Raw genomic sequence first — 22,549 nt, forward strand, 5'->3', positions numbered from 1 at the left:
AGCAAATAGAGGGAGCATTTGTAATGTATGTATTGAATTATGCGAAATTGAGTGAAATGTGTGAGAATAAGGGTTTATGTGTAATTTCTCAAAAATACAAGTACTTTTGTGCAAAGGTTTTGAATTACAAATGTAAATTTCATTTCTACTAGGGATCATAGTGTAAGAATGTTAGTCATCATTACTTGGCATAAAAACTTGTATTCAGGTCCAAAATCTAATGAAATTTGCCTTCAATAGGACAAAAACTTGGTAATTTTGAATTTAGCCCAAGAGTTCAAAAATAAAACCTTATTATTTGAGTTTTTAAATTTGAACCTTAAAGCAGAGTTGTAGTTTTTAAAAAGTTCTACAACTTTTATTCTGACCATTTTCTCATTTGAGCTTTAGAATAGTGGGAAATTTTGTTTCACAATGAAGTCTCTGTAGTTCCTATAATTGCAGATAGGACCCTAGGATCTCCCCTCCTCTTTCTTCCTCCTCTGTTTCCTCTGCCGCCGCAGCAGCGCCGCCGCTGGCCACCGTTGCCGCGCCGCCTGAGGCCAGCTCCTGCTTCAGCACTGCTCCACGCGTCGCCAGGGAGCTCGGCCACCGCCTCAGCGCCTCCCCGCTGTCTTCTCCCGCGCGCGCCACGCCGCTCCGCCGCTACCCGAAGCCGCCACGTCGCGCCACCGGTCGACAGTAGCTGCTCCGGCTCGCCGTGCCTCTTCTTAGCCCTGCCACACATCTAGGAGCCCCCTTCGACTACTTTTATCCGCTCGCGCGACCACATTTTGCTTTTTCGGCTTCTTCTCCGATCATCACCCTGCCGGACCACCGCCGCACTCTCTGCTCGCCGTCGTCAGCCGCCTCCGCCGCCCCACGCCCATAATTCTGTGCTCTACTGGCACCACTACACCCCACTGAAGCTTCATAGCCAATTCTTCTCCATTCTCTCATGTTCGTGCCACGAGAACGCCGCCGCCGCCGAGCTCCATTGCCGCCGTGGACAGCTCGCCCCGCCCCTTCTCAAGCCACACCAGCACCTCTAGCCACTTCGCTTTGATCCCGTGAAGCTCGCCAGCCCCTCCATCACCGCCCTTGAGCACCGCATCCACCTCGCCGTCGAGCTCTCTCTCGCCGCCGTCCCGGGTCGCCGTAGGGACCCACCCTTCCGGCCGTCCTAGCCCCCGCCAAGTAGCTCGGGTGAACCGCCTCGACCCCCTGAAGCTTCTCCCCCATCTTCGATCCATCCCTGGTGAGCCACCCCACCAGAACGCCGCCATTCCCCTCCCTGCCCCTGCTCTGCTCCGGCCAAGGACCCAATTGCTGTGATTTCAATCTTATTAGGGTCTTCCTTGTAAAAAACATAGGGGTATCTCGAGAATGAATAATTATGCTAGATCCTATCTATGAAAAATTATGAAAATATTTTTGAATGATATTTCTGAGTTGCTTAACATGTCCATAAAATTTCAGCACCTGAAATTATCTGAACTCAAGATATAAATAGATCTTGAAATAATAGTGCTAATTTTGTTTATTTTTTTAGCACTGTTCCTGTGGAGATAAAATTCTGATAAATTTACAGAAGCTTTATTCATGCTTCATCAGTACTCAATTAAATTTATAGCTCCAGTACTACAGTGGTTTGATCTGTGAAAATAAAACATGTTCTAGGTGCTAATTAATTGAAATATTTCTTCTAATTGATGTACTGCATAAAGTATTCTGAAAATTTTAGGATAAGATTAATTCAATTAGTTCTGTTTATACTAATATTTGTAGTATTAGTAATCACTCCTGACTTAGGGTTTGCTTATTTGATCAAAAACAAGAGTTTTTAATAATAATGACCCCATTTCTTTAAAGAATAATTAGTCTAGTTCTTAAAATCCACTAATGGTGTTTAATGGAGTTAATTTGGTAAATTAGGATCACACCATGCTATTTAATGTAATTATTTTGGTTACTTAGAGTAACTAAACATGTTACTTAATGCAATAAGGTAGTTTAGTTTGTACTCGATAAATGATTGCCCAGTAGGGAAGTAGATGATAGGTTTTGCTAAATAGAATATTTGTTTATTAGATTGCAACTTTATCATGAAATGAAATGAAAGTGTATGCATTCCCTAAATTGTAATGTTTGCATATTATGTAGACTCGACAACTCTCGCTGACGGAAATTATCAGCTAATCCCGGAACCAGAAGAAGAAATTTCTGAAGACCCCGGGAACATCACCGGAGATTTAACTGAAGCCCCGAACCCCGGTTCGGAAAGTTTTAGTGTTGACATCTCTAACCTCAGCCCCGCCAGCGAAGGCAAGCCTCGGACATACACCCTATTTTCATACACTGCAATTTAAATATTAATTTAATGATGCATCTAAGTTCTTAGGAGTTGTATGGAAAACCTAGTGGCACATTCCTAGAATCCTATATACTATATATTAGAACTTGAGTCCGAATAGCTGCTATGCTAATAAGACCGGTAGAAGTCGAGTGATTGCCTGTCACTCGCGAGCTTTATAGGAGTTGTAATGCTACAATCCTGCAATCACTATAAGGATAACGGACGGGGTTGTGATTATAATTCATGACCTTGGCAGAGACCCCGTCTGTGTTGATAAAAGTTTGATAAGGTCGCAGTATGTGGTAGCGGTGGTTAAGCGTTTGAAAGTACTTGCCACATGCCGTGAATTATGGGTAAGCGGTAAGCCTAGTAACCAATCGGCCCAAGGAGTGGACATACCCCCCACTACTCGTAATTTGGTTTTTCGCACACGCACCGACGTGCGGGAGTATGTTCCGCACAGCGGACAGGAGTATGGTCATGTAGTCGCGCTACAGGCGTACGTTCTGCACATTGGATGTGCATATGGTCCTACAGTCGCTTGTGGTGGCACTGATCCACGAGTCAGAATGAAAGGCAAACGGTTGCTTCGGAACTGTCACTGGATGTTCCAAGCGTGTGAGTTAGGTTTACCCTTGCAAGGTTTGGAAAATTCAATTCTGAATCGTCCGTTTCTCGCGGAGATTGAGACCGCTTGATCCCTTTGCCACATAGAGTAATAAGAGCAACCTTACGATTATCAAAGATGATGTTTGTTTAAAAGATTCTACCATGCTTGAATAATTATAGTTGCTTACCTAGAATGGATAATCAACTAGAATCTGAAAGCAAAAATTTGAAAATTTAGGACCTACTCTTTGGTGCTTTTCAGCAAAAGACAAACCCAGAACTCTTCACAAAGCCTTCATAGTCTAGCTACATTGCTATATATACCATGAAACGGGTAAGCCTTGCTGAGTATTAGAATACTCAGTCTTGCAAATTTAACTATATTTCAGGTAATCCTCCGGAGGACTCTGCTCTGCCTGTACCCTGGCCCTATGCTCTTCCGATGGTTGGTCCGTGGAATGGGATCCGTCCCCGGCCAACACAGGTTCCTCCGAGTGATGTTGGGCTTGGGCTTAGCTCGATATCCGTTCCGTGATGTCTAATAGTATCGTATTTTACTTTCCGCTGCAAATACTCACGCTTTTAAACGGTTTTGTATAAATTGTTACTAGCTAGGTCTTACTATTATATATATGCGAAACTAATGTAATATTATGCCTGTGATGTAAAATTGTAGGTGTTTATATCCCTGGACTCGCCGTCATGCGAGGTACCTTGTTTTGATCCTGAGTTAGGTGGTTTTATCGGGACTTTACCCGACAGATCACGGGGTTACACTGTTTGAAGTGCGGTTGAGTCCTTGCTGCCTTTCGAGAAAAGAACAATGCACTTGAGCCAGTGTAATTCAGGTTGGTTCTGCCACATCCACGAGTGTAATTGTTATAACAGTGGGGTGTGTGAAATGTGTTGTAATAAGGGTATTTAACCCTCCTTCTTCTTAATATAATGAGGCGCAGCTCTCCTGCATTTTTAAAGAAAAAACATTCATCAGTACTAAGCAAAGTTATGCGAGTTCAGAGTACTACCAAGCAATGTAATGCACATAAAAGAGATTATTAGTAAGAAACTTCAATGCAAGTTAAAACATTAATCACTCCCAAGTAACAAAATCCATTCAGAGACAACTTCATGGACTTGATCATTACGAAATATTCGATGAAATATATCACTATGAACGAAATATTCAATGAAACACATCAATATGAATCAAATATATTTAGGCTGTTACGAGTTAAACATAACTATTTCATCATGAATTGTTCAAGTTTATGACCATTACTACTAGTTCATGATCACAAAACAAATAGCTATCATCACCCTAACTAAAACTGATGACTAAGCCACCATTTTCGAGTGAGGAACAAAAGTAAATGGTTCTAACAAGTTAATTGGCTCTTACGACGCTACTGACTCAATGCGCCTTACCACCACGCTTGAATAGGCAATTGACCATGATGACATGATGAAGACAGCAAGGGGCTGGATGGCTTGGAGGAAGACGATGACAAGAGTGGCGGTCGTGCTGCCAACGTTCCCACCACCACTATCATGGCCTTTTGTCATACAAATTAAAATGACATCGGCATATGCAATGAAGGTGGCAATGCCAGCGCATTTTGCGCATATCATAACCCATGACCTCTATGACAACATGCACCATACCATCTAGCACCGTACCATCTACTATGACTACGAGCCCTAGCGCTGCCTTGAGCTCCATATGGATGGAGGAGTAATGACTTATGTGTCATTCTATGGCATTTTGAGGGTAGGGGGTAAGGAGGTGGGGATGGTGGCCAGATCTAGGAGAGGGTGAGGTGGTGACGAAATCTACAGCGGTGGTAGCGGTGGTGGTTGTGGCCAAAAAATTAGGTTATGGTGAAGAGAGAGAGGTAGGAGTAGTGATAAGGTTGGAGACGAGGAGTTACAGTTTAGGGTTGGATGACCAATGGTATATACAGCATTATCCCTAGCAGCATGACATGTGTGCCGGCATAAGGAAAGTATCCTAGCTGACACTGTGTTCCGGCAGGACGAGTGAGTATCTATGCCGGTATTACGCCCGAGCCCATATGAGCCTGTCATGTCAGCCTCCCAAGTCCCAACCAACACGGATGGGCCATCGGTGACCGTACAAGACCGGAGTGGATAGGGGTTTCTACAGTAGTGTATGTAGTGTATATATATATGGCTATTTTGTATTTCAATATTTCAATAGAACTTGCAACAGAAGCTCAGCCAAACAGTCTCTTTCTCATTGTAGCGGCTGTAGTCAATACGCTTGTCTGGAGTTGCCTAAAATTAACAGGTTGATTTCGCACCCTTCAGATTTGCAAACACTTGTGCTATAAACATCATGCACGTTTAGCTTGTAGGAGTAAATGTGTCCCTATGACATATTCCATTGGTATTTCGGTACAAGCAGTGATGCAAAGAAACATCGTGTATTCATATACCACTATTTATTCTTTCAGCGTCTATGGTATATTCCTAATAGTCTTTTTCTGCAGTTGCAAATGTTATCATGGTTTCTGGTTGCAGCTGGGCTTTTGTCCATGCGAAGGATCAATGACCAACCACAATGAACTGCCAATTCACTGATCTGTTCCACCTTTCCTCCAGCCCCTCAACACATTCCAAACATCAACCAGGGGCTTCCATCTGAGTTCCTCCCCAGCGCGGCGCCTCGCCTCAGCCTGCGCCTCCGTTTCAGCTTCGCAGTCTGAATTCCCTGCAACAGTATTCAAACAGAGGGCAGTTTTACGTTTCTGACGCTCATGTTTTGAAGCGACCAACACTGATTTGATTTACCACCGTAGCTTCTGGAGGATTGCTTCCGTTCAAGTTCCTGCTCCACCCTTTCGAGTCTCTTGGCAAAGTTCTTGGCTGCTGCGAACACGTTCTTGGGCCGTTCCCACCCACCACCGAAGATGCCATGGCCTTCCTTCGGCTGCGGACGGGACAGGAACTCGAGCATCGGCAGCTCCTGGCTGTCAACCCAATGGATGCAGTTCACGGGGCAGGACTCCACAGCCAGCTGCCCTTACACAACAAAATTTAAGAGATCAATTAATTAGCAAAAGCACTACGTGATACCTTGCTGGGTCGTAAAACAAAACAAAACAACCTGAATCTGTTGCTCCAGGTCTCCAAACTGGATCTCCACGTGTGCGCTGCCGAGAACGTCGTCCATGGCAAATGTCCTTGCAGCATGATGCACGCATTCCCTACATCCTTTTGTGATGCACCTGAGTTAGCTGTAATCTGCAACCATGGTCTACGAACAGAGATGTTGATGGTAGTACATACCTATGCACTTGTTCTCATCTACAAAGAGAGCTTGGCTTCTCACAGGCCCATTCCAGGAACTATATCCATCCCAGTGTGACCACTTCCAAAGCAGGCCGGCCCTACTCTTGCCATCAGCATGCCTGGAAAGGTTCCTCATCAATACCTTGTATGCCTCGTTCAGCAACAGTGTGTAGTCATGACCCTGAACATTAAGATACCAAATTTTCAAGGTTAGCTCTAAAACACATGCTATAGAATAAAATTGAGATTCCATGCTCACAGCGTAACAACAGCAGATATTATTTTCTTCTACATATCCTAATTACGAATAAAAGAAAAGGTTGGACAGAGGAAAAAAAATGAATGAAAGCAGAAGGTAAATTGAAGCCAAGGGAAACTGATGCACCTTGTAGCCAGCAATGTCGGGATGGTGTTGCTTCTGAAGTTTCCTGTAAGCCTCCTTGATCTCCTGAGGTGTGGAATAAACTGTGACCCCAAGAACCTGGTAGTAGTAGTCCTTCGTCCTTCCCCTGGCTGTGCTGCAGCACCTGATCACACTTCTTTGTCTGTAATTGTTTGGTCTAATCAGTTCATGGTGAACTGATCCATTCCCGAGCAGCAAATGACAGAGATCAGAAGCAGCAGAGGTGCCGAAGAACCCTAGCATTTTTTGGGTTGTGGTGATTCTTTCTGCCTTTGGTATTCCTGGCGACTGGACAGCTTACATTCAGATACTTGCTGCAGATATCTCCAAAGAGCTGTCCTTTTCATAGACTAGATATTTGCAGGAACTTTGTCACTTTCGGCACTTTTCAACATCTTGTGCGGATATTTGTAGAAGTGTATATGTAAATTTATATTGCTCGACAAGACAACACATTCCTCTTCCAAGTAAGAGATAAACACGTAATGGTCACAAAGAGCTCTACAAAATATACAGTACACGACCAATGCTTATTTCAGCATATCTATGCATATATAAGAGAGTGTACATGTGTTGTACATCAAGACATGCTATAGAACCCATCCATCCCACCATACAAGGGTACAACAGTGCCTATTTGAGCTGGCTATACATACATATTACATCTGTGGTCGTGTCTGGACTACATAGATTTTTCCATCCTTCACTACTCCCTCGACATCTTGAGGAGACCCATAAAGCTCCTCAATGGCATGGCCAGCCCGTGCAATACTTGAGAGGATTGAATTTCGGAATCCATGGTCTACTATAAGAGGGTCAGTTGTGTAGTCAAGTACAACTTCATCCTCCTCATCCATCGGTACACTGAAGAAACAAACAATTTATCTGTAATTTCAAACCAATCGTTAAGCACCTTAACATATATTCAAGGAGTATTCCCTACCTATCATATAATCCTGCTCCAGCATAACCTTCCAGATCCTCGCCGTTGGAGTCAGAACGAAAGATGATTGATCGCCTTATGAAGAGACCAATGGGCTTGCTTGGGTAACCAAGTAACTACAAATTGTGCAACAAACCAGGTAACTACACCCTTAGTAGCAATTACGCAATCCGGCCTGGTTGGGTACCTAATCAACATGAAAATTCCCCCCCCCCCCACACACCCCACACACACACACACACACAAAGTCCACCTATTTATTAATTTTCTCCACCTCTGTATAAAATATGTTCAAATCCAGTCTATTTTATGATTAAAGAATGAGGAAAATCTAATAAATGACAAACAAAAGGAAAGGGGGTAAGACGATAATGTTATTATTAACCAAAAGAAAAATGTTTCTTATAACACACTTTGAGTTTCAGTTGAAATTTTAGAGTGTGATACAGCACCCAATATATTACATTCATCAACTTCTATAGAGTCATACATGTTCATTCAAATCCAACTGAAGCCAGATTGCATGATATTCACCTAGCATAAGGCAATATACTAAGAACTAGATAGAGATGGTATCACCTTGGGCGAGTCGAGGTCATCTTTTTTGCAAATAAAGCTCATGGCACGACCAGGATAGGCGCCCACAAGGGTCTCTCCAAGCCCTTTAACCACTTCGGCATATATCTCAGAAGAATCCCCAGATGATGGGTTCGTAGTATGAATGACAAACGCATAATCTGCGCTCACAATTTCTTGCACGAGAACAGCCATCGAAAGGTAGTCATGATCGAGCTTCACCTTGCGTGTGCTAAAATATGCTCTTTCGTTCCATTTTGAAGCCCAGACCTAAAAATGAAATTGAGATATCCAATGACCATCAGTGAAAAAGGATTTTCCAACATTCACTTTTTACCATACATGTTTAGAACATATATGTAACGGATCTATATATTATCTGAGGGATCAAATGACCCCACGAATAAAGAAAGGCAAAGATGCTAACTTCAAAATTAATGCCCCGGGTGTTTCTAAAACTTAAAAGAAAATTATCAAGAAAGATATGAAGCATGTATCAGTTATTAGTAGTAAGTGTAGATCAGGATACCTTTTTAATAGCCATCCATGCTTGTTCCCAACGTTGATCGCCTTCATCGCCAGGCCAGGGCATTCCAGAACCTAGCATCTTCTCCTTCAGCTCATTAACCTGAGACACAAATGAAATAAGACATTCATGAAATACAAAAAGATCGATGTCATAACTAAGGCAAATATAAGCATATCGAGATACCATACCAATTGTGTAGGAGCAGCAAGGTTGAGAACAGCTTTTCTTATTTCACCTAGAGCACTAAAATCTTCTTGAGCAAGTCTGTTCTTAAGCTTCTCTATGTTTTGCGCTACTTCCTGCCAAAGAATAATCAAATATTAGGCAGACCATTTTAACATTTTTTTATGAAACAGGAGTAGAGGGTCCCCTCCTGATCTTTTTCCAATTGTAAGGAAACTGTACAGGAACTGTACAAAGAGAAAAAAGAAGAAACAGTACAAAGATCACAGACCAAAAAGAAAAAAAAGGATTAGTTGAAACTGCTCAACCAATCAACAAGAGGCTTCTTGTTATCATTTGCTTTGATAACAGTCAATTCCATCTCCTGTCTAAAAGACACCTTCACAAGCGAGCAAGGGAAGTTCTTTTACAATCAAAGATAATATTAGACAGCGCATTACTTATTTCAAGAATAGATGTAATTTAGCAACATTAGTTCATGGTAGAATGAGACTATGAAGCTATGAGCTACAACTACTGAAGATGCTACTTACAGAGCAGGCTCGTGAAAAAAATATAGTGATTTGAATGCCAAAAATGGCCCTTTAGATATTGGTGGACATTAAATTGCACGTTGCTATCTTCCCAGTAGTGTATTTTAAACATGTAAAAGAATCTGACTTCTCCAACAAGGCAACAACCATGTAGTTCTATTATTCAAGTATATACATCAAAATAAACCACCAACCAACCTTATTAAGCCCATCTGACAAAACCTTCTCAAAAGTGCCAAATGGTATCGCAACTGATGTTGGAACACCAACCCATGAAGGTACTTTTCCATTGAGGTATGCTATATTCCGAGACTTAGCCCCAACCTGAAAACAGAAAAGTGAGTACTAGAAGCACAAGGCCAAAAGAAAAGGAAACCAGCACAATAACAATTGGTTTCATCAAGTCTTCCTTAAGAATGGCAAAATTTTATATTACTTACCATTTCCTCAGAGAATTCTTCAGCTGATATTGCATATTTTCCAAGAAACTTCTTATTGACCAATGAAATAGATGGTACTGCATGGCCAGCTTCTGCATTTGGAGAACTTGATTGCTGAAGTTCACTTTCCGTGATCTCCCTATTGAATGGAAGATATGAGTTGCGAGCATCTGACAGGTTATTGTAGGTCGGCTGTGAAATATTGGCGAGTTGATATGTGGGACCACCCAGATGATGGCCTAGTTGACGATGTGCCAAAAGTGTAGTTCAATGATAAGTTGTGTAAAAGTATAAAGTATGACCACATGGTGATATTTAGGCAGGGATTTAGACACTTTACAGCATAAGTTTACATTAACTCTGTAATCAAATCTTGTCTGCTGTTGCTAACAATACCAAAAGTGTGCTTGGCTGTCATCTTTCCTTTTATTTAGTCGCACGGTTTGTAATCCCTGAACCTGGTTAGCAAAGGTGTTGCAAGTGTGTGCGCGCAATCATGTTTGGGTACTGTTTCTCCAAACCTGGCTAGCATGGGTGTTGCAGTGTGTGCACACGATGTTTAAGTGTTGTTTTTGTGGGAGTTTGTGCACTTTTTAGACTTTCTTTCTTAATATAAACAATAAGCAGCTCTCCTGCATATTGGTGGGTGGGGGGGGGGGGGGGGGGGGCGACAAAATTGTCTTACAAAATATCAAAACAGATCTAAGCTACCAAATGAATGACCTAGTCTGATAGGAGAAAATATTTAAAAGGGAATTAGTTATCAGCCTTTTGTAACCTAGCTTCATCAGCCATGAAGTTCAAAAAATAGCTTAAAGTACCTATAGGTGATATCTGAAGAAGTAGGTTTGAAGGAAAGCAGTTTCTGATGATATCCTTCAAGTTCAGACAGGGTGCTATGGTCAAAACAGGTCGCAAACAGTACCTTCAATAGGAACAGGATGGTATGTCACATTAGTACAAGGGGAACAATCCTAGAAATAATGCAATATAATTGTGGAGAAAGAACCTTGCTATTCCTTGCTCGGACTGACACATGGGACAGAACATCTGGCATATCAGGTGTAATCACACCAATGACTCCATCTGGTATTTCTTCCTCTCCCTTGACACTCTTTGCCACAAGGATGGTTGGTTTATCATAAGATTTGTTCTGGACAGCAAGTAACTCATCAACCACAACTACATAACCTGATACTTCAACTGGACTTATAACCTGCCAACTGTTAGCAGCAGACAGATGTCAGGTGCAGAGTAATAGGTATATTATCATATTTAATTTCTGCAGTTCACATAAAATTATTGAGAGGATCACTAGTATCACTTTTAGAAACAGGGAGTGTAGTGGAATCGAAATTCAACAGAAGTCATAGATTTTACATTTTACCTTCCAAGGTGGGCAACATTCCTTAGAACAGGATCAAATCGGTTCAGAAGAGCAGACAGAGTAGCAGCTGATCCACCACGTATAATTTCTTCTGTGAAGATATTGACCTGCCAGAATAATATTTAATAATAACTTTTTGATAAAATTATTTTTGAATTCTATAAAATACTCACTGCCCATTGGTCTACGCTGAGTAATGAGCCAAGATATTCAGCTGAGGGTTGCATCATATTATGGTATTGTTCTCCCTTGCTTGCAAGGGCAAGTCTTATTCTGTCAAGGAATGCTTTAGCAAAGAGAGCCCATTGGTCGTCTTTTTGCTTAGCCATTTCCAAGGCTTGGTTCCATCCCTTCCGGAAAAAACATTTAGACAGCATCCCCATTGTTAAGCGTCATAAAAGAGAATAAAAAACAAATTCAAACAAAGAATTGTTTCCAATGGCATAAATACCATTCTATAGAAAGTATCATTTCTGTATCCATGGCATTCAAAAAATTAAAGTGTACCTTTAAGCAATACAGGATGTCTTCATTGTCGTCAATTGACAAGGCAAGATTTTCAAGGACAAGACTGATAAAGTACATGATTTTCTGGATTAAGAAAAGGGCAACACGAGGTTACAAATTTGGATAAGCTAAAAAGTAACATGCAATACGGGGGGAAAATGCATCATTTAGACAATATTTGTGTGACCAACCTCGGGGGCTGCATTGTTAAGCTCCTCGTATGACCTTTCAATTACTGTCCTAAAAGTAGAATCAAGAGCAATGTCCAAAAATATAAGATCTTTCATGCGTTCAGGCGAATCAAGAAGTAAAGGGCGGAGTTCAACTCGAGCTTCCAACAACCCCTACGAAGTAGCATTTTGTTAGCAACAAGTGATTCACATAGTAACCACAAAAATTGGTGGATTAAATTAAAGAATTCAATCAGCTATTGGAGATCTGATTATTTGAGTTGTGAAAACAAACACCAGCATCTGCTCTTTGTTTTATTACAAACAGGAACTTGGATTCAATATCACTGACCTCAAGAAGTGGTTCCGTTGACTTGTCCTCAACATGGTCAAGCACAAATTCAAGCAATTCCTATACAGGTAATGTCAAAAATATTAGAAACTTAAAAAGTACATGTGTTGAGAAAATAAGGTGAGGGATTTTTACAGGAAATCCAGATGGCAAACCCTTCACTGGATTGATCTGAACACCAACCATGAAACCTTCACCCTGTACCCAAAAGTTAGTTCATTACATATGAGCACAGGTATCTAAAGCATTCTAGTGGAATGAAGAGGAATGAGAATGATACCTCCGATTTGTATCCCATACAAGTTGCTATAGCAGACTCAAGATCAGCACCAGAATGCACAGCCTAACAGAATGAGCAAATCAGAATAGCATTCATTCAAAGATTACAGCAGGGAAAGAATATTCAATCGCAGGAACGGTGACAAAATGCCCCTTAAAAAGAGACAAAATGGATGTCTTCTTTTTGGCACCAAGAAAAGGTACAACCTGACTGCAAATGATGCTGTTCTTATATTAGGACATTTGCATGATTAGTAGGATGACATGATATATTTTCACGAGCTTGGTTGTCCTGGGATGAATTAGATCCTAGGTTGTAGGTGTGGTTGACGGGAGGACATGGACCTGGACCTCATCAGTGGCTGCATCAGCGAAGGCCGGAACAGAAGAGGGAAAAGGATTGGGTTTGGTTCTTTTTCTCAAACGCGCAGGAGAGCTGCGCATCAATATATTAAGAAGAAAGAGAGAGGGGTAAAAGCCCTGGGTGATACAGTTAGGGGCCTGTATCATGCCCTTACATAGGACACCTGTAGAGACTTACAGATAGAACATACTGGGTGAGACCGGACCAACTAAGAAACAATCTAACCCACCCGATGTTCCTGGGCGAGGAGGTATGACACTCCTCGAGCCCCGGCTAAGGACCACTGGTGCAGATCCTCTTTACAGACTGAAACCACACAAGAAACATCAGGCCTAGCACCGTCAAAGACGCATCTATTACGGTGTTTCCAAATAGATCAAGCTGTCAGGATGATGATGGAATTTAAACCTTTTTGGACCTGGCTGTCCGCTCTTGAACTTGCAGCTTCCCACCAATCAAAGAAGGAAGGATTGGTCTATGGGGCTAAAATTTGAAGATTGAATTGCTGCAAAACACTGAACCAGACCTGTAGGGAGAAAACACATGCGACCAGCAAATGATCAACAGTTTCTTCAACCTGGTCACAAAGAGGGCAAGCTGCCGGGTGGGGAAGACCTTTTTTGGCCAGGCGATCAGCTGTCCAGCACCTATTTAGTGCAGCAGTCCACAAAAAGAACTTGCACTTGCCAGGTGCCCAAGTCTTCCATATTCTCTCCCAAGGGCCAAAACTAGTGGCTCCAACGAAAAATGCCTCATAAGCTGATTTGGTGGTGTATTGCCCCGTAGTAGAGAATTGCCACACATGCGTATCTTCTACTTCTGAATGCAAAGTAACTTCTGATAGGAGATCCCATAATGCAAGGTATTCCACTAGGAGATCCAAAGTAAGCGCCCCTTTTATGTCTGTAATCCATCTAGCACCCGTAATGGCATCAAAAACAGATCGTTTCCGTGCTCTGGGAGCTAATGCAGCAAACAGATGTGGCAGCATCTGATCTAGCCTCTGCCCATGCAGCCACCTATCCGACTAGAAGCAAGTATTTTTTTTTTCCATTTCCAACTTCAGAGATAACAGCCACTGAAAAGAAAGCTCTGACCTGCTTCGGGGCATGAACTGGGAAGAAATTCCAGACCTTATCAGGCTCGGTTTTTTGCAACCATAGCCACCGTAAATTGAGAGCCCAACTGAGATGCTGCAAACTTGAGATGCCAAGACCACCTAGCTCAATTGGTCTTGCAACCTTGGGCCAGGCAATGAGGCAATGACCACATCTAACCTCCTTTCGACCTTTCCATAAGAAACAGCGTCGACATTTATCTATTGCCTTCAAAGCCCAAGGAGGAAGATCCAATGCCATAAGCAGATAGATTGTCATGGAGGTGAGAACCAACTGTACCAGGATTTTTCGTCCAGCTTTGGTGAGTAAGTCCGCTTTCCAACTTGGAAGCCGATCAGCGATCTTATCAATCAAAGGCTGGATCTGATTTCTTGTCAACTTGTGAGGTGAGAAGGCTACTCCAAGGTACTTACAGGGAAAATCCGAGATCAGGCAAGGAAGGTTTTCTGGTAAGATTATTGTATCCTCTTCTAGGCATTGTATAGGGAGGACGGAACTCTTCTGCACATTAGTTCAGAGGCCCGAGGCCTCCCCAAAGAGCTGCAAAATATCCAGAGTAACACCAATGTCTTCTGCTGCAAGATGGAGGAAGATGACTACATCATCAGCATAAAGGGAGATCCGCTGCTGTAGTGCACGAGTAGCCAAAGGTTGCAACAGTTCCTCTTCCGACGCTTTTTTCACCATAAGACACAAAATATCGATTACAAGAATAAAAAGCATCGGAGATAAGGGATCGCCTTGCCTCAGACCTCTGCAGTGTGCAATTTTATTTCCTGGGAAGCCATTGAGCAAGACATGAGTGGAGGAAGAGGCTAGCAGCCCGCTGATCATGTCGCACCAAACAGGCCCAAACCCCAGGTTCTTAAAACCTCCAATAGAAAAGGCCAAGATACTGAATCGAAGGCCTTAGTGATGTCTAGCTTCAGAAGAATTCGTGTCTGTTTCTGTTGATGCAAGAACTTTGTGGTATGCTGCACCAACATGAAATTATCCAAGATGAAACGCCCTTTTATAAAGGCACTTTGATTTGGGGAGACCATTTGATCCAGGCGACCAGCCAATCTGTTGGCCATTAACTTAGTAACCAGCTTTGCAAAAGAGTGTACTAGGCTGATTGATCTGAAATCTTTCACACAAGTAGCATCTTCCTTTTTTGGCAGAAGTGTGATGTATGCAGAATTTAACAAATCAAAATTCCCAAATTTTCTGCTCCACACAGCCGACATGGCAGCCATAATGTCCACCTTGATTATCTGCCAACAAACTTTGTAGAATTTTCCTGTAAAACCGTCGGGCCCGGGAGCTTTGTCAGAAGGGATGGAATTGATTGTTTTCCACACTTCTTCAGTGAATGGCGCATCAAGCTCTTCCAAGTTCAGCCTTGGCGTGGCAAGCTCCTCCAAGTTAACAGTGAACTCCCGGTCCTGGGTTTAGTTCTGCTTGATTTATTAAAGAACAAATCCCCAATTATAGAGCAACGGTAGCACTAACCAATCACCTAACAAACCAAATCCAATCTCAACCAGCTGAAACAAACTCCTAACAATATTTATCTAATCTCTTGACTAACTTAATTATCAAGCAAAAGGGAAAATTCCAAATTACTACCCCTCAACTATGGCTGAATCCACATAACCCTCTAAACTATAAAATCGTTTACTCAATCCCCAGAGTTTCCAAAACCAGCTCATTACTGGCTTTGGCCACATGAACAGTGGATTTGCCTGTTTTGATAACCTGGACGGCCACATCATCAGTCATTGTCCACATCTGTTGCCGGATAACCCTGTCTCTCTTCTTCTCTCCCCTACCTGGCTATTTCGGCCATGTAAGGTGGTTGTTTTGGTCATGTAGGGTCGTTATACTTGGCTATTACTGTGTGTTCTGAGGGAAAAAAAAGTTGTTCAAAATCAAAATACAATGGACGGTTCACTGCAGATGCCAATGATTTCCCAGTTGATCATTATTCATTGGAAGGATATAAAGCTGTTACATGAATAAGGAAAAAATGAGGAGACTCAAGGACAGGTTCATACTGTACCGGGCATACTAGGGTTTCTGCGTATTGTGAGTAATGATGTTGTCAACACTAGAATATTACTACTGAAAGCATATATTGAATAGAACACGACATACCATTAGCAGAAAGGGCCACCGCTAATACATGATTTGACTATGCTCTTTATGGCAGATCTTTTTTTTTCCGGAACTGATAGCACAATATGTGTTTTTCTATGCTTTCTTTAGAAAATACCATATTTAATTTCAAAGATAATGCACAGATTTTTTACCTGACTTTTTTAATATCCATATGAAGTGTTTTACATACCTTCAGGCTTCTCATGTAATTTCCCAGGTCATGGAGTAAACCCTCCTTCTGTTCACTTCTGAAATTTGGTTCCGAATGAATCGCACGATCATAGCTCAAGAGACGCTCTTTGGTTATGCCATTTTTGTTCAAGGTGTCCCAGTAAACACTTATATCAAAATCACTCTTGATATACTCAATTAATGCCTGCCCAAGGAGAGACATAACCATGAAAACCTCAAAGCTTAAATACTTACAGTATTAAGAATTCAAAATATCCATTACCTGGCATATCACTACATCATCTGGGCTTGTATTGTTGTGCAATTTCTGGTGCCATTCTTCCATCATTCCACCTTTGCAGTCATTATTTCTCTATAAAAGCAGCAAGCATTTTATTATTATTCACAATGTCTATCTTTTGGATGGGAACTACCAATCGTATAATTCAGTGAAGCAATGAATAAAAGTAAGTGCATATTCACCTAGGACCATTAATGTTACCTGTATTACTAATATCTCATCACGAATACGTTGACCAACATCACCTTCACCTCCACGACCAACAGCAGCCATTATCATTCTTAATATCTCTCTGTACTGAGGATAAGCTTTGTACATATTCTCAAGATCATCTGTAAACCGATCTTGTGCTTTGCTTATCTCACTGCATAGTTATTGATCAATATGAGATGCCAAAGAATGCAACATGAGTTATGTTTTTCATTTATATAAATATCATATTCTCTGACTTCTGAATTGTATTATTTTTTTATCAAGACAAACAGCCAAATTATTTTGGGGCATTTGTGTTTCTGACCCTGCTTTGCAGTGGAATTGTGATTTTGTCCTCGCTTTTTTCAACCTTGTGATTTTGCCCTTACTATTCACAAGTCAACACGATTTTGCCCTAGTCAACGGTAAAAATGGGGGCAAAATCGCGTTGACTTGTGAATACTAAGGGCAAAATCACAACGTTGAAAAAATGATGGAAAAATTACAATTGCATCACAAAGTAGTGGCAAGAACACCAATTTCTCAGTTATGTTCCCCCACAAAAGAAAAGGACAACTTCTTATTCTTTAACTTTTTAAGCAGAGAGTAAACATTACTAGTAAATAATAAAGACAGGTATATACCGTGGCTTCACATTATAGTTCTTATTCCATGTTAGCTGCCTTGTAGCCATGAATCTAATCCAAACAAAAATTCCAACAATACCCAACAGTCCAGCATCTCTGGCTTGGTCAACTAGATCTGCTGCAATGTTGAATCTGTCGAGTAGAAGTAGTTTAGGAGAATTTTCCATGTAAAATTCAGTCATATTATTATGGATATTTTAGTGCCTGACCTGTGCATAAGAGATCGCTGGGCATCTTCCTCCAGATCTGCTATTTTTTCCAGCAATGCCTTAGCAGTGCCTTTACCAGCATCACCAGTGTCCTTCAATTAAGAACAGATCGGAGACTTCACAGTAAGAGACTTGTTGCACGGTCAAAACAAAGGAAATAGTTTGAAGTTTGAAAGGTAAAATGGACAGAAACAATTGCCTTAATATTTCTGGTATCACGGGTGCTGAAATCAAGGTAAAAATCAGAACCATTATTTTTTATCCACGTTTCACCGGACCGAAGAACGAATGGCAGCCCTTTGTATCCTCCATCATCAAGCTCTATCTCAACAACCTGGAAATTAAGAGCCTTGAGATGGCAGGAAGGCTAATATATGCAAAAAAAAAAGAAGAAAATAACAGGTTGAAGATGTTGTTTCCACCTGATAATGCAAACCATCCAATTCAGACTTAGTAAATTCAGTTTCACATGCCATGTCTAACAATTTTGAACCAGATGGCAATATGTTTGAAGGAGGTGCCTGCACAGTTAAATAACACCGCATTGGTACTGATAGCAGTGTTTAAAAAAGCTGCTGAGTTTGTGGCTTTAACTACTGGAAACAATTTTGAAATTTTACCTTCCACTCTCCAGCCTTTTTCGCTAGTGACCAGTGAAGGATAAGTGGCTCCATATGATTTGTTGCCAAGTAAACTTTTGATTTGTTTAGAACCTGGGTGGAGATTGCCTTAAGAAGAGAGAAGCTTAATTAGCATGGTGGAAGAAAGGTCTGGGAATATAAAGAATATCTTAAGGATCCTAACCAGTATCTGTTTACCACCGAACTTGAACAGTTTTTTGCTTAGGACTTCACATCCATCCTTCTTCTGTAATGACTTGGTGAAGAGATCAAGAACAGTTAGTTGTTTTGGTGCAACCTCTACTTGCTCTTCTATGACAGTATGCTTATGTTTACTAAGAATCTGCATGATATCTCTCTTTTTGCGCTGAATCCTTTCTACAGAGAAGTACTTCTTGTTCTTCAGCTGCTTGGAAACTTTACTCTCAATATTTCCTTTCAAAATCTTCTTCCTCAACTGATCAATCGGCATGCCCTTGTCCACCTCAGCCTGCAGTTCCTTCCTTGCTTCCTCAAACTCGACCTAGCAAATTGTGAGATAAGAACCTCCATAAAGTGTTAAGCCAACAAGCTATTTTACGCTGTTGAATCAATGCATTACCAGTTGCTTCTCAGGAGGATAGTTTGGCTTGCCTGCTTTCTCCCACCTTATATAAGCCTGGACTTGTACAAGGTCCTCTGGAATTTTATCAACGGTAATTTGAGATGCAGGAGAATCACTTTCAAGTGACTCAGGCGCTTCAGGTGCTTTTGTCAATTTAGCTCGAAGCTTCTCCAAAGAAACACCTCTATTTAATTCTTCTATTAACTCAGCTCGTGCAGCTTCATACTCCTCCTGGAGAAAAAATGCACCACCTCTTATTTTTAATCAACTTAGTACATTGAGTTCCTTCCAGACTGAAGATTAAAAAAATAGTACTAAAAGCTCGCCTTTTCTTGCTCTGGTGTGTATGACTGCTTTCCCTTTCTTTCCCACCGTAGGTAAGCTTGGATCTGCACAAGATCCTCTGGCACCAAGACAGAAGTAGCAGAAGACGAGGCACCAGACGCGCCACTACCATGATGGCGGCTCGACTGGAGCTGAATTTGAAAATTCTGGCCATTATTTTTAAACCTGTGCAATGTAGAGTTTTGCATAGTTGATACCTTTTGCATTCAAACAAACAAACAGTGCTACATGGTAATGAAAACAGTGGGGTTACCATTTGTTCTGTGTCTCATCAAAGATGAGGAACTCAATAGCTTGCACCGCAGGATCATCTATCTCAATTCTCAGAGTAGAGTTATCTCCTGACTGCACAGTTATGGACATTACTGCTAACCATACTGTTCTGTGGTAACAAAGAGATCCTTAATGTAACAAGACTGACCTTTAGAAAAGGCGTCCGAAGCGCCCTGTTCTTGTACACTGCCGTTCCATCAGGTCGCCTGGATGGGAGGAGCCAATCTCTGCAACCATGTAAGTCAATTATAGCAACCTCAATCTAAAAACATGCATGGTAAGTGACATGAGAGCATAAGGGATAGTATCGTCTTATCAAAAGTGGCAAGAGAAGGGCCAATCTCACCTCCTGTCTCTGCAAAGGGCACCCCAATGCAGAATCAGGGAGCCAGTGGTGTTTGTCACCTCCAGGTCGATCTCCGTCACTGATCCCTGTGATGCAGGGTTGACTGCAACCTGTCCCCACATAATGCACCAATTGTGTTATACAAAGCACAAACTCGTAGTCCTAGCAAATGGTGAATGAACTTGAATCCTGCGGCCGCACCTGGAGCTGGGAGTTGGAATCCAGCGTGAACTTTCCGACTAGCTGCAATAAGAGCGACGGAGAGTGAGGCACGCGAATCGTCAAACAGGAGGAGCGCATTAGCGAAAGACAGAGGGGCCCTTACGTCAGGGGATGCGCGGTCGGCGGGCGTGGCGACGGCGCGGGGCGCAACGGGGCCGCGGCGGGATGCGGCGAACGTGGAGGAGCGGCGCGGGCCCGCGCTGCGGCGGAGGGACGCCTGCTGCCTCGTTGCCGGCGAGGCGGCCGCGGGCCGCGCGCGGATCGCGAGCGCGCACCGCTCCGCCGCAGCAGCGGAGGCCGCGGCAGAGAATCCGCTCATGGCACGAATCTCAACGGCTCCCTCGCTTCGTTCCCTCACGCCCCCAGACGAATCTCAACCGCTGCCGCTCCGCTTCCTCACTCGCTTCCTGCAGGAACTAGAAAGAAACAAAAGAGAAGAAAAAGATCAGGCAGATATTATGTCACGGAATGCAGTGCACGGAGCCTCGAACAAGAACCGGGATCATCCCGATCAAATAAAAAAAGCATTTATCCATCGCACACTCACGGATGCTAGCAGGGTCGAGGCTCCGAGAGAGACGAAGAGAGAGCAAGCGAGCCTGCTGCTGGTGAATGGTGATGGTGGGAGGAGGTGGTGGGAGGCGAAGCGGGGTCTGCGGAGGAGGGGGAGTGGGAAATGGGCGCGCGTGTCAGCAGCGCCGCGTCTCGTGGCGCTGCTTGCTTCTCTCTCTCCTCTGTCCCGTTCCCGAGGAGTGTGCTTGGCTGGCGGGTGTGTGTGGATCTCACGGACTGGCGTGGGTGGACGCGACGCAATTATCTTCTCGCGGAGAGGAGGCAGCCAGAGAGAGAACCAAATACCGATTTTGCGTCCCACTCCCTTCCTGTTTCCACCATTTTACAAGGTAGTGCAGGCCAAATATCAATCGGAAAAGGTCCGAATATCAATCGGAAAAACTGAAAACATCACAAGTGACCTTTAAAGGGGTACAACAGAAAATATAGCACGGTCCTTTTGCGTTAATGTGGGGTTTTCCACTCAATTTCACGACGATGTCGCTTAGAGACCCACCTGTCATTGACTTATTTTGAATTGGCATAAGAATATAGGTGTTACTTAGACTGATAACCAAGCTTCGGACAAAGCGCTTTGCGACAAAAATGAAACAAACAATTTAGATATTGATACGGACCAATTAAATATTTTTATCGGTCAGAAGGGAATCCTCCATGGTTGCACACTTACACTGCTATCTAACAAATAATAACGTCCCTATTTGCCTTTAGTAAGAAAGAAGCGAACATATATGTGAACATAGAGGTTGCAGCTTTGGAGGTCTTCAACAACTTTGGGTTGAAATTTAGAAACAAAATTGAGTGCTAGTCAAGCTTCTTGTTTCTCTTTTTTCTTCTCAAAACATGTAACGTTGCAGTCTCCGAACTGTTCTTTTGTAAACTTTTGTTGTAAGCTAGCACCTCGTGCAGCTCAGGCCGGTTATCCCTTTTTGTAAAAAATGTGAATTGAGGAAGGTTTTAAAGACGAAACCTGGTGTTTTAACACGAGCTTTATGTGAATACAGCCTGCGCGTCCTGTGACTGTGAGAAAAGAAGAAGCACCCACTCATACCATGCCTCTTGTTAACTCTAGCTTTGTGTAACCAGAAACGCTTGCGTTTGTGTGAGGGTGATGGGTGGAGTTAGCGTGGTGCGGCGGTGCCTGTCGAAAATCAACGGATCTGCTGCGCCCTGCCCCGATCAGCGTCGCGACAGGCCCAAGAAGGCGGAAAAGAAAAAAATCTAATGGCTAGTAGTATACGCTAACGAGCTGCGCTCTCTAGGGGAAAGCAAAATCGTCACGAGATCCAACCGCAGGCAGCGCTGGGCCCGGCTGGGATCCCGCGGACGAACGCGAGGCGTCCACGTGTGCCGCCAGCCCACGTGCCTGACATCTGGGCCAGGCATCGAGCCTGCGATGGTTCGCTCGCGTGGCGCGCATGGAAGCACACGTGCCGCGAAGGGGGCGGGGCGGGTAGCTGATGGCGTGGACGTGTGCGGTGGACGGCGCAGCTGCTCGCCAAATCGGCACGGGCTAGGAGCAAGAAACTGCAACTAGGCGTTTGCTCGTGTTACCTCGTAGCATTTCCAGCAATATTCCTAAAATCAGATGCTCACTTCTTAAGTAAAGGCTTTCTCTATCTTTATCTTTTTAGCTAGTTTTTTAACCTCAACTCTAGCAGTAGCCTCTAAATCTCACCCTCTACTCTTAATCTAAAAGGTGGGACCTATTTGTCAGTGGATAGGGGGCTCTTGGAGGAATAAATTTGGAGGCCTCGCCAAAATAGAAGCTCTAGTAGAGTGTCGGTGTTTCGATCACCGGCTAGTAATTTGCGCAGCACTTCTCAGTGGCTCGTTGGCTAACAATCGAAGGCAAGAATTTAGA

General features: G+C 42.9%; 2 protein-coding genes across 3 annotated transcripts; both read right to left on the bottom strand.

The window, feature by feature from the left end:
• Positions 1 to 5,287: 5,287 nt before the first annotated feature.
• On the bottom strand, positions 5,288 to 7,058 carry LOC112889806 (chaperone protein dnaJ C76, chloroplastic-like). Of its 2 annotated transcripts, none has more exons than XM_025956577.1 (5): positions 6,642 to 7,058; positions 6,254 to 6,437; positions 6,072 to 6,178; positions 5,759 to 5,981; positions 5,288 to 5,675 (listed from the first exon to the last, which is right to left on the bottom strand). In XM_025956577.1, exons 1-5 carry the CDS (start codon positions 6,900 to 6,902, stop codon positions 5,539 to 5,541), a joined length of 912 nt encoding a protein of 303 aa, XP_025812362.1. In that variant the 5' UTR covers positions 6,903 to 7,058; the 3' UTR covers positions 5,288 to 5,538. The 2 variants fall into 2 exon arrangements, with proteins under 2 accessions (XP_025812362.1, XP_025812361.1); XM_025956576.1 differs by having other exon boundaries at positions 5,756 to 5,981; positions 6,642 to 7,057.
• A 30-nt stretch (positions 7,059 to 7,088) lies between these two features.
• On the bottom strand, positions 7,089 to 20,907 carry LOC112889805 (alpha-glucan water dikinase, chloroplastic-like). The gene is made up of 33 exons (XM_025956575.1): positions 20,660 to 20,907; positions 20,216 to 20,528; positions 20,092 to 20,133; positions 19,891 to 20,000; positions 19,693 to 19,771; positions 19,525 to 19,616; positions 19,253 to 19,436; positions 18,924 to 19,157; positions 18,507 to 18,845; positions 18,323 to 18,430; positions 18,125 to 18,223; positions 17,902 to 18,036; positions 17,703 to 17,794; positions 17,491 to 17,625; positions 16,856 to 17,018; positions 16,637 to 16,726; positions 16,373 to 16,558; positions 12,560 to 12,622; positions 12,415 to 12,477; positions 12,280 to 12,339; positions 11,949 to 12,101; positions 11,758 to 11,841; positions 11,424 to 11,600; positions 11,251 to 11,357; positions 10,873 to 11,086; positions 10,685 to 10,788; positions 9,864 to 10,002; positions 9,622 to 9,747; positions 8,896 to 9,006; positions 8,708 to 8,806; positions 8,182 to 8,448; positions 7,603 to 7,718; positions 7,089 to 7,523 (listed from the first exon to the last, which is right to left on the bottom strand). The coding sequence occupies exons 2-33, from the start codon at positions 20,429 to 20,431 to the stop codon at positions 7,319 to 7,321; spliced, it is 4,392 nt and encodes a 1,463-aa protein (XP_025812360.1). The 5' UTR covers positions 20,432 to 20,528; positions 20,660 to 20,907; the 3' UTR covers positions 7,089 to 7,318.
• Positions 20,908 to 22,549: the final 1,642 nt, after the last annotated feature.

Source organism: Panicum hallii, chromosome 4, assembly GCF_002211085.1.
Source record: "Panicum hallii strain FIL2 chromosome 4, PHallii_v3.1, whole genome shotgun sequence".
Taxonomy (NCBI): domain Eukaryota; kingdom Viridiplantae; phylum Streptophyta; class Magnoliopsida; order Poales; family Poaceae; genus Panicum; species Panicum hallii.

What these genes read in the sequence shown, in the direction of transcription:
- LOC112889806 (XM_025956576.1), bottom strand. Translation starts at nt 6,902, where the DNA reads ATGCTAGGGTTCTTCGGCACCTCTGCTGCTTCTGATCTCTGTCATTTG. An exon ending in CCGACATTGCTGGCTACAAG is followed by an intron (nt 6,438 to 6,641) that starts GTGCATCAGTTT and finishes CTTAATGTTCAG; the next exon opens with GGTCATGACTACACACTGTT. An exon ending in ACCTGGAGCAACAGATTCAG is followed by an intron (nt 5,982 to 6,071) that starts GTTGTTTTGTTT and finishes GTGTAAGGGCAG; the next exon opens with CTGGCTGTGGAGTCCTGCCC.
- LOC112889805 (XM_025956575.1), bottom strand. Translation starts at nt 20,431, where the DNA reads ATGAGCGGATTCTCTGCCGCGGCCTCCGCTGCTGCGGCGGAGCGGTGC. An exon ending in ATGAGATATTAGTAATACAG is followed by an intron (nt 16,727 to 16,855) that starts GTAACATTAATG and finishes CTGCTTTTATAG; the next exon opens with AGAAATAATGACTGCAAAGG. An exon ending in TGTCAGATGGGCTTAATAAG is followed by an intron (nt 9,007 to 9,621) that starts GTTGGTTGGTGG and finishes ATTCTTTGGCAG; the next exon opens with GAAGTAGCGCAAAACATAGA.